This window comes from Giraffa tippelskirchi, chromosome 4, assembly GCF_054371585.1.
Source record: "Giraffa tippelskirchi isolate mGirTip1 chromosome 4, T2T-mGirTip1v1.2.pri, whole genome shotgun sequence".
Lineage (NCBI taxonomy): Eukaryota > Metazoa > Chordata > Mammalia > Artiodactyla > Giraffidae > Giraffa > Giraffa tippelskirchi.
Window position 1 is genome coordinate 121,497,895 of NC_137278.1, and position 12,098 is coordinate 121,509,992.

The 12,098-nt window shown below is 38.1% G+C and overlaps 1 protein-coding gene across 14 annotated transcripts in view; it reads right to left on the bottom strand.

The window, feature by feature from the left end:
- Positions 1-12,098, bottom strand: part of ATP2B1 (ATPase plasma membrane Ca2+ transporting 1) — a 135,605-nt gene that overhangs the window by 53,479 nt on the left and 70,028 nt on the right. For all 14 annotated transcript variants that reach the window (XM_081594148.1, XM_081594144.1, XM_081594138.1 and 11 more), the window contains exon 3: positions 5,840-6,037. In XM_081594148.1, coding sequence (XP_081450274.1) covers positions 5,840-6,037 — 198 coding nt within the window. The remainder of the gene's footprint in view (positions 1-5,839; positions 6,038-12,098) is intronic.

Genomic DNA, 12,098 nt, shown 5'->3' on the forward strand with positions numbered 1-12,098 from the left:
ATAGAGAAAAACAATAGAATGGGAAAGACTAGAGATCTTTTCAAGAAAATTAGAGATACCAAGGGAACATTTCATGCAAAAATGGGCTCAATAAAGGACAGAAATGGTAGGGACCTAACAGAAGCAGAAGATATTAAGAAAAGATGGCAAGAATACACAGAAGAATTGTACAAAAAAGTTCTTCATGGCCCAGATAATCACGATGGTGTGATCACTCACCTAGAGCCATACATCCTGGAATGTGAAGTCAAGTGGGCCTTAGGAAGCATCACTAAGAACAAAGATAGTGGAGGTGACAGAGTTCCAGTTGAGCTATTTCAAATCCTAAAAGATGATGCTATGAAAGTGCTGCACTCAATATGCCAGCAAATCTGGAAAACTCAGCAGTGGCCACAGGACTGGGAAAGGTCAGTTTTCATTCCAATCCCAAAGAAAGGCAATGCCAAAGAATGCTCAAACTACCGCACAATTGTATTCATCTCACACGCTAGTAAAGTAATGCTCAAAATTCTCCAAGCCAGGTTTCAGAAATACGTGAACAGTGAACTTCCAGATGTTCAAGCTGGTTTTAGAAAAGGCAGAGGAACCAGAGATCAAATTGCCAACATCCGCTGGATCATCGCAAAAGCAAGAGAGTACCAGAAAAATATCTATTTCTGCTTCATTGACTATGCCAAAGCCTTTGACTGTGTGGATCACAATAAATTGTGGAAAATTCTGAAAGAGATGGGAATACCAGACCACCTGACCTGCCTCTTGAGAAACCTGTATGCAGGTCAGGAAGCAACAGTTAGAACTGAACATGGAAAAACAGACTGGTTCCAAATAGGAAAAGGAGTACATCAAGGCTCTATATTGTCAGCCTGCTTATTTAACTTATATGCAGAGTACATCATGAGAAATGCTGGGCTGGAGGAAACACAAGCTGGAATCAAGATTGCCAGGAGAAATACTAATAACTTCAGACATGCAGATGACACCACCCTTATGGCAGAAAGTGAAGAAGAACTAAAGAGCCTCTTGATGAAAGTGAAAGTGGAGAGTGAAAAAGTTGGCTTAAAGCTGAACATTCAGAAAACTAAGATCATGGCATCCGGTCCCATCACTTCATGGCAGATAGATGGGGAAACAGTGGCTGACTTTATTTTTCTGGGCTCCAAAATCACTGCAGATGGTGATTGCAGCCATGAAATTAAAAGATGCTTACTCCTTGGAAGGAAAGTTATGACCAACCTAGATAGCATATTAAAAAGCAGATACATTACTTTGCCAACAATGGTCCGTCTCGTCAAAGCTATGGTTTTTCCAGTGGTCATGTATGGATATGAGACTTGGACTATAAACAAAGCTGAGCGCCAAAGAATTGATGCTTTTGAACTGTGGTATTGGAGAAGACTGTTGCGAGTCCCTTGGACTGCAAGGAGATCCAACCAGTCCATCCCAAAGCAGATGAGTCCTGTGTGTTCATTAGAAGGACTGATGTTGAAGCTGAAACTCCAATACTTTGGCCACCTGATGCAAAGAGCTGACTCATTTGAAAAGACCCTAATGCTGGGAAAGATTGAGGGCAGGAGGAGAAGGGGTGACAGAGGGTGAGATGGCTGGATGGCATCACTGACTCGATGGACATGGGTTTGGGTGGACTTAGGGAGTTAGTGATGGACAGAGAGGTCTGGTGTGCTGTGGTTCATGGGGTCGCAAAGAGTCAGACACGACTGAGTGACTGAACTGGTGAGAGGTATGTAGGACAGATAAAGAAAGGGAAGACAGAAATTGGAGAAAAATCAGCTGGGGTCAAATGGAAGGGATGATGTGAACAATCATAAAAAAAAAATCCCTGTGAACATCAGTAGGATTCAGTGATCAATGGGTATAAAGTATGTTCTGCAAAAGAGATGGCAAGATGGTCTACTGAATGTGCCAACCTAGCCATTCAAATACTTATATTTTGATTATTTCCAAACTGAACAAACACCCATGTATCATTGCATAGAATAACTAGTTAAGTGAATCTATGGTTGATATCATTTTAAATAGTAGAAGCTGTAAAGACAGCTGATCCTTACCTATGCCCCTCACCAGAAGATAGGAGATTTGCTTTCTGAGTCAGATAAAGCAAATCTGAACTCAAGAACAGAGAAAGGCTGAAATACTATATTGAACACTTTCACCAATTTGGAGGCAGTGCTAAAATATAATCTTCCAAATAAAGCACTGAAGTGGGCTTTGCTCTTACTAGTTAAAAACATAATGATGCAGTACTTTACAACAGTATGTAAAAACAACAATCTGACATCAGAAGATGAAATTTACCAGTCATATTTCAACAAAAACTTTTACATAACTGGTGGATGTATCATGGCGTATATAATTATGTATCACAATTTAGTGAGTACACTAAAATTTTCTACTTGGATTTATCTAACATTATGAGTTTTTTCCCACCTATGAGAGACATTAAAACCAAGTTCTGAAAGAAAACAAACTTAAGACCCAAATCAGGCCAAATCAAGATTATAAAATATAATAATGTACATTCAATCATGCTATCAATAATGATGTCTTATGGCTTCTAAATATAAAAATTTAAAACATTCATCTTTTAAATCTATTTGTGTATATGTTTTAAAATGCTCACATTATATATAGCTTTAAATATATATAAAACATAAATGTATCATTTGGAGACATGTACTCAGATCTTTTCTTTATAGGGTAAATAACCAAAAAAGTTTACAGACAGTGAAACTGAGGTTAAAGGAAAGGAATTGTGAGAGAATTATTTAATTTTCAGCTTTAAATTTCACATGAACATGTATTTATAACTAAACTACTGAGTATTTCTAAAGAGAGCAGTTAGTGACATATTTCATTTCTTATATAATTCTACTTTATATTACACAAAGTTACAATGATCTAGAAGTAGACAGTAGTAAAGTATTTCTAGAAATTCAACACTTTTCCTACTGATGACCATTACAAACTTTTAAGGGAGCTGCAGGGAAAGATTAATCTCCAAATCAAAGTTAGGAAAGGACTGCAGTTACCAGTTATATGTGGAAAAAAGAAGAAAAAGTAATAATGTTTTCAGTCAAGTCCAAGTATAAATAAAGTAATAAAAACTGATTTTACTAAAGGTGTTCCCTTGTAAATATATTCACCTGAGAGGTACCTACCATTTGAACTCAGCCTATGCTATCACAGGGCAAATACACCATTCTCAAATCCCCTATGTGATTCTTGGGTCATATGTGAAGTATATATATGAATAGTGCAAAAAAGCAGTTCTCAAAGTATTGTTCAGGAACTCCAAGGGGATCCTCAAGGTCAAAACTGTTTTTACAATAATACTAAGATGCTGTTTGTCTCATATTTCATGAATGTACAGTGAAACTTTCCAAAAATTATATGAGCTAAAAACAACACAATGACTGCAGAAGCTGATGAGAATCCAGTTATCTTCAATTAAGCCAGACATTAACTAGACACAATGAAATTAAAAATACCACTACACTTCACTGTCTCATTTTAAATTTCATTAATTATAGTAAGTATAATTATATGCTAATAATATTTATTATTTTTAAATGCACTGATATTTTGTAATTTCTGTTTTAATTTAGAATATAGTAAATACCTACTGCTATAACTCACATGACCAAAACCTCTTTGGAGTTCTCAGTACTTTGAAAGTATAAAAGGGTTCCGAGACCAAAGAGTCTGAGAACCACTAGTTGTACGGACTGCAGATTTCTGGGTTATAGTGCTTATTTTCATACCAAACAGCACTAGTAAGAAATTTTGATAATCTGGATTTCTATGACTATAGATTTATAATTACTGGATTTCCTTTTAAGCAAGTCACCACTTCTTCAGTGTTAAATATAATGAAAAGATACATGAAATACATTGAAAAGCATATTTTTTTAAGTGCAAACACTAAGTAACTTTTACCATGGAGCAAAAACATCTTTATATTGTTTACCAAGACCTTCTGGTAGATCTTGAGTCTCTTTAAATGGCCCTAAGACACCAACAACTCTAGATTATCTTCTCAGTTGGATATAACACCAGTTATCTCTTTAAGCAAATTTGAAAAAGGGCATGTCACTACATCGTACAAATGAAGCAGGCTGAATTCCAAGATCTGTCCAGATTCTGTGAATTAAAAAAAAAAAACCCACTCCCACTGAAAACATTTTTCTTCAGTTTTCTTATAGTCCTGGGGAAAAAATGTTACAAGCTTTTAATCATCTGCTAACTCACTTATGGCTAGAATACCAATTCCCAGTATTCTATAATGACAGCTGGGTAAACCAAGCAGTAAAGAATTTAGCTGTATGTTGCTAAATATGGTATCACCTCCTTTTCCAGATAAAAAGACACACACACACTTACATATCCTCAAGCCTACCCACTTGTGCACACATGCACATACATTAGCACCATAGTGCACACATGCACATACATTAGCACCATAGTGACAACTAAAAAAAATTTTTTTTAATGTCAGAGGATATATATATCTCAAAATGGTATAACAGGAATCTCTAAACAGTGGGATTTTCAGTAAATATGATTTCCTCTGAAATGTCATTTTCCCCCTAATTTTTCAACAGAAACATATGTACCATTTATTCAACAAATAAAAGTTCAAAAAATAATCTGATGCAATATTGCCCAGAATGTTGCCTAAATCCTCTTTTATCTACATCAGAGATTTTCATCCACAGGCGCTGGCTATCTTTGGAGATGTTTTTGCTTGCCTCAACTGGGCGATGGTACAATGAACAGGTGACAGTGAATGTTCCAGTGCAAAATGTCAACAGTGCTGCTCTGAGAAACCCTGATCTACAGACTTCAGCTTCAGGTAAATCTGCTTATTCTGTGACCAGCTGTCTCCTCCCACTCTGCCCCCCAACCCCCAAGAAGTTCTCTCTCACTTGAGCTCTAGGCATACCTTGAAGAATTAATTTAAATGATTACCTAAGCCAAGTTAGCAAATACTTACTAAAACTCTTCATAACTTGCAAGACAGAAGAATGAAGCTTTCACAAACAAAAATATTTTGGTGAATCATTCTCCTGATATGTAAAATACCACTGGTTCACTCTATAGCTACTTAAATATAGTGACCAAAACCCAAGCTAGATCTCCTGTCAGATATAGAAAGTACTGTCAGGAATATCTATTTAAAATAATTTGCTCTAAAGAAAAAGAAGAAATTTAAAAAAGAAATGAAAGACACAGAAAGATAGAAAAAATCACCTGCAGCTACAGGTTAAAGCCTAGTTACCTTAAGCAGAATACTTTGCAGCATAAACATTTCTAAGACAGTAAAGAAATTATACAAATCATGCACATAACAATAAGATATATATAATATTTAAAGAACTTGGAAAGTAATAGCCTGGGGAAAAGGATAAATTTTGCTTTTATAATGATTTTCCAAAAGTTTTTTTTAAAAAAAAACCCAAATTAAAAACTAATTATTTCACAATAGTGTTCTAAAGAACTTAAAAATCACCATGACACATAACACATCATATACATGCTTAGCTCCTTGCCAGACACAGAGTATGCATATGTGGGCAAGTTATTTAACCGCTGTGTCTCACTTGTAAAATGCAGATGACATTATTTATCTTACAGGGCTATTGGGAAAACTATCTGATGTAATATATTTAAAGAACTGTTAAAAAGCACTAGTAGAATGATATCTAGCATACAGCAAACTTAATAAATGCTGGCCTCTATTTTTATTATGTACTAAGTGAGCAAATGAGCTGAACTTTACATCACACATAACAAGTCTTTTTTCCCCTACCAATTTACTTACGTGCATTATCCCCTTCTGGAGGTTGATAAAAAGAAAGGCCCAACGATACTATGGCTGCAATTTCTAATATAATTAAAGTGACATCTTGTAATGCTTCCCATACTAACTGAAGAAAGGTTTTTGGCTTTTTAGGAGGTATAAAATTCTTTCCAAATACTGCTTCTCTTCTTTCTATATCTGCAGGGTTTCCACTTAAACCTAGTAAAAAGAAATAAATTTTAGTGAATGGTTTTACTACTTACAAATGAAAATATTTTATTCAAAACACAGTCATTCTCTACACTTTAGATTCATTACATTTAGACACAATGCATATTTTCCTACCAAAATGGTTTATCCCTGTGAGTTAGACTAACTGTATATAATTTAAATCACCAAAAAACATGCGCAGTGCTTGAAGAAAATATTTTAAGTAGATGACACAAGGCTGAATTAAGAAATTCCACTTTTCCCAACTGCTGCTTTTTGGTCATACTATCTATACCATCCACCAGACTGCTAGAGAACCAGAAATGGTGTGTTTGATAGTTTAAGATTGGAATTAAACATTTCCCTATCTTTCCTTGTATTTTTCTTCCAAAAGTTGGGAAGTATATAAAGATGTTTATTTACTTACGGCATCTTAGTTAACAAGTGAAGGTTTTTTATTTTCACTCTTATTTGCTGAACAATGAAAAGTTCACCTATTATAAGCCTTAAAACTTGTCAAAGTTCTAATTCAAGTGATAAAAGATTTTTAAGTCACAAAAAATGGGAGACTTAGGATGACTTTTAGGATTTATTTCCAGTTGGAGAAATAGGTAGTGCTACTGACTGATTGTCACTGGTTAGGGAAAGATACATTTTGTAGGAAATACTATTTACTGCCTAGAGCATGAAATTGGAAAGCTATGAAGGTTAAGAGAGAGTTGCATGATCAAATTTGCCTTTTCTTCACCTACCAAGTTAGTCCTCCTCTAATTTAATCCTGATGATCCTGTCAAGCCTAGATACATCCCAATTAGCAAAGGATGTCCACACTTACATTATTATGGAGGTATGAGAACACAAGCAGCAGTGACAAAGGACATTTCTCCCAAGTTTAAGAAGAAGGGGAGAGAGATACTGGGATGACAGGACTTTTATCATTATATATTTAAATCTATAATGAAGTAACCTCAACTCTTTGTTTTTTGGCAAGAACTCATTCTAGGAGAACAGCCAGGGAGGAAGACAGGAGAGCAGCAGATCACTGGAAAGCTCTTGGCTTGCTTTAGCTATGATTCTGGATGTGAGGCAGGCAGAGTAAGAAAGGGAGAACAAAGCAAGTTCACTGTTAGAATAACAATGAGAAATGTATATACAGATCTTAAAAAGGTTTACTTTGGTTTATTATTATTTATTTACTTGTTAAAGATACCAAAAAGCTGCCAGAGAATGTTGTCATTAGCAACTATTAACCAAGCCAGGTCCACCCTGGGCCGTGTGGAAAGCAACCTTAGAGTTCTGATGACAAAAGTCATCGATTGGAACCTTCCACAGGGCTCGAGGCTCTGGAGTCAACGGAAAGACAGGCAGTGAAGGACTGCACTGACAGGGACTGGGGAAAGGCAGTATGAGAGAGGAAATTCGCAAAGTATGACTTAGATCTCACAAGCTATTCTTTCAGGTGAGAGCAATCCCGTCACCAATCCTGGCTGCAGAGAGTTAACAGCCATCCACGGTTTAATTGGGGGTTAAGGGAATCAATGTAGTGAGGTTTTCCACAAAACGAAATATATCTGTTTTCAAGAACTATACTTTGAGATGTCCTGAAATTACGTACCTAATGCTTTTCAAATTAAACAGCCTTTCTTTTATGAAGCGATGATTATTAGATAGTGGGTAGGTTTGTTCGGTCTTATAGTTTAATGCCATTACAGCAAAAATAAAAGATTCTTGTTCCTCCCTGTGTCAGTCTCCATTTTTTTTCTAAGAAATATGTTTGAAAATATTAGTTCCATCAGTTTAACTCACCCTTAAGAGTCAACCATCAACTACATACAACACCTCAGTTTTAAATATCATCACTGTAACCATAAAAATAATTGATTAAATCTTAACTTATGTTGGTTGTAACAGGGGCCAATATTTTATGTTAATGCTGAAAAGAACAGCCATAGAGCTAAAGATCGCTTTAAAATGTTATCTTGGGGCAATGGGATGACCCAGAGGGATGGGATGGGGAGGGAGGTGGGTGGGGGGTCCAGGAAGAGGAACACATGTAAACCCATGGCTGATTCATGTCAATGTATGGCAAAAACTATTACAATATTGTAAAGTAATTAGCCCCCAACTAAAATAAATAAATTTATTAAAAAAAAAATAAAAAAAATAAAATGTTATCTTGGAGGAGTACAGGAAGTAAAAAAGCAACTGATCCAAAGATCAGCCTAATTCTTCTATGCTCCCACCAAACATACAAGCACACACCTAGAACACTGCACCGCCAAAGCGATCGGGTTTAGGAATTAGAAGACCTAGGTTCCAGTTAACCTACTGAAATCTTGTGCAAGTCACTTACTCCTTTTGGGGCTGGGGATGGGGGGGTTCAGAATTAATATTTATTGGTATAACCTAGATTGTTTGGGAGGACCAAAGAAGGTACCAAGTATATAAATCATAAACTACAGGGCAATAGTTAATTAAGTAAGGAGGAAGACAAGTTACAAACTGAACACCATAGGTTTTAACTCTATTTTGGGGACAACTGATTTCTATTAATTTAAAATAACAAACTTATATAACCTAGTTAAGAGTTTTGCAACAACAGTCTGTCCCCCTCTCCGATATTTACTGAATATCTACTACGCTCAGGTACTGTTTTACTTTGCTGAGAAGTCAGGGTGAACAAAAAAGTCTTACATTCAGCAAGCTTATACTGTACTGGAGGGAAAGAGAGAGAGTTAAAATAATACAGAGAGATGGTGGTGGCTGGCTCTGGGTTTCAGAAATGGAGGCAGAGCCCCTGAATCTTCCAGGTATCTTGTAAGGAAATCAGATAGAACTTGCTGAAGGACTGGATGAGGATGAAAGGAAAAAAAAAAGAAGGATAAAGCACGACACCTAATTCTTTTTTGCCCATGCACTTAAATGGATGGAAGATAGAGACATTTACCAAGATAAGGCAGGCTTTCGGAACAGCAGAACTGGGTGGAGAAAGGGAGGTAGGAGTTCATGGTTCTGCTCTACAGGTTTAACCATGATATGCCCATTAAACAAGCACGTGGAAATGTCTAGTAGATAGCTGGTTATCCGTATTCAGAACTCAGGGAGAGATCTGAGCCAGAGAATCTCACTAGACAGATGATTCTGGAGCCATGGGCCTAATGGCAGCCCCTGGAAAGCTAGAGTACATTGACAAGAAGGAAGCCAGAATGAGGTGAGAGCCTTGGAGCACTCCAACATTTGACGGTCAGAGAGGGTTCTCAAAACACCAAAGGCAACTGAGAAGAAATGGGGACACACACACACACAGACACATGTTCATGGAGCACCACAGAAAGGCAGTTTTTAAAAAGATGATGTTGCCGATCATATCAGATGGTGTTACAAAGGTGGAATAAGATGAAGACAGACTGGACAACTGGCCTACACTAGATGGGGGCTGATGACTTTGATAAGGAACCTTCAAGAGGCGGTATGGAAGCAAGTCTGGGAATGAGTTAAGTGGAAACAATGAGTGTAGGTAACTTCCAGGCGTGTGATGCAGTAACAAGAAATAAAGCAGTCAAGGCAAAACATAGTAAAGGTAAAATAAAATGGCAACCCACCTCTGTAGTCTTGCCTGGAAAATCCCATGGGCAGAGGAGCCTGGCGGGCTACAGTACATGGGGTCGCAAAGAGTTGGACACGACTGAGCACGCATGCACACAAAGGTAAAATACAGCACTACTGCCTTTAGTGCTATATTTTACCTTTACTGCTTTACTTCTTTATTTTATTTTGCTCTTTATTTCAAAATGGATAAATAAAACCATTTTGCTTTTTTAAAGATGAGTGACAGATATTAAGGCAAGTTATTTAGCAACGGAAATGATCGACCACACTGGTGACACAGGAGACACAGACCAGTCAATCGAGAGCAAACCTCTGAAGAAGCCAGGGGAAGCGGAATCCAGCGCATGGGCGTCAGGCTGCTGCAGGTATAGGAGGACATTTCCACTGTGAGGAGGGAGAAAAGCAAAGTTTGTGGGGAAGAGAAAGGTAAGCCCTGTTGAAATGGGTAATGAAACTATAGAGTCCTAGCTTTAAAAACAGATGAGACACGGTATCAAATCATTTAGAAAAAATTACAGATCGACAGAATGAGAACTCTTCTGCCTACACCTATTGGCTCCATAGATTGTAGTGGAGCAGCAATGAGGCCAAGGCATTGATCTTTCAATGGCCCAGTTAGCCTCACAAAGAGAAAACAGATTCAAAAACAGATTCAAAAACGATCAAAAGTAGCCTCAGAATTTATGCTTCGGGGTCTGGATCCACCATTCTATGAATAGATAATGGCTCAAGAATACTGTCTTTATATCTGAAAGAGACAGATTATGGGAAACAATGCAAACGTTATCAAGATACTGATGTTTTATCAAAATATGTAGCATTCCAACTGCTGAGGCTAATAAAAAAATCTCAATTTAGAAAATGAAGAGGAAAGAGCACTGAAATGGAGAAAGCAGGTGGATTTAACTGAAAATCATGGCTAATACACAGCACATCCTAATCTCAAATTTTCTACTTGAGATCATGTCAGCATTTGTGTGTGTGTTCTGTCTGTGGAACAGCAATGCCTTCTTTTAGTGAGGGTCACAGGAAAACATGGCTTCCCAAGTGGCACAGTGGTCAAGAATCCGCCTGCCAATGCAAGAGACATGGGTTTGATCCCTGGGTCAGGAAGATCCCCTAGAGGAGGAAATGGCAACCCACTCCGGTATTCTTGCCTGGGAAACCCCAGGGACACAGAAGCCATGTGGGCTGCAGTTCATAGGGTCGCAAAGAGGTGGGCACAACTTAGTGACTAAACAGCAGCAGCATAGGAAAACATGCAGATCAAGAAAGTATGTGAAAATCTGTGTCGATTCTTTTTGAAAAACAGATCAATACTCTCATCATAGTCTCAATTTCAAAAAAGAAGGAGACTCCCCTCAAATTTAAGTGAATCACTATCTGAAGTCAAACTCAGGCTTTGTTCCTGAATGCCAACCGCAGGCCAGATAAGGAGAGGCACAAACATACAAAGGGAAATGAGTCAGACGGGATGCCTTTCTCTGGCACTTGCCTTCAAGAAACTCGCAGTTTGGTGGGGCAGACCGACAAGCAATCAGTTAATCACAACCCAGAGTGTTAAGTACTAATGATGGGGGTGGTGAGGATGTTAACAGAAGCCAGCAAAAGGAACTGGAATTCAAATTTAGGGAGTTGGGGTGGATAAGGGAAATGTAAGATACCAAACCTGAGATCTCAGGAATGATTAAGAGACAGTCACAGGAAGGGTGAGGTAGCATGTTTAAGGTGAAGAGATCACAAGACCAGGAATAAGAATGAGCTTGGCACAACAGTATTTCAGAAAACTGAACATTTTGCTATGCCTCAAACACTGAGGAGGAGACAAGAGATGAGATGAAGTAAGGAGGAGCCAGACCCCAAAGAAATCTATTAACCTAAGTGAGAAGTCTGAACTTCCTTCTAAGAGCAAGTGCAAAACCTCTACCAGCTTTCAGCAGGAAAGTGACAGGCAGTGTGAAGGGAGACAGGAAAAAACACCCATTAGTATGTTGTTACCTGAATTATGCAAGAAAAAGACAGCAGCCTCAACCAGGGTGATGGGGAGGTAGAGAAGCAGATACCCTTGAGTTAAGAGGCAGGAGTCATGGAATTTCCATGTCTTGTCGACCCAATGAATAAGAATAGGTGAAAGACTTCTATCAAAGTCAAGTCTACCTAGCAAGGTGGGTGACAGTTTCATCAGAGATGGGGGAAAGGGGAAGTGTGCTTTCCGAAGGGAAAGTCTGGAGAGGCTGGGAAAATGAAGATGTCTACTAGCAGTTAAGCTTTTGGCCCCAAAGCCTGCGAGAAAAGCCTGGACTGGAGCCACAGATGTCGGAGTCAGATGGGAAGTCTTAGAAGTGGAGAGCATCAGCCAGGGAGAGGGCAGAAATGAAGAGGCGAGTGCCCCATGATCGGAAACCCAAGGCCTGCCAACATGGAAAGGAAAGCGCAGGAGGCGGATGAAACCAGTCAGACA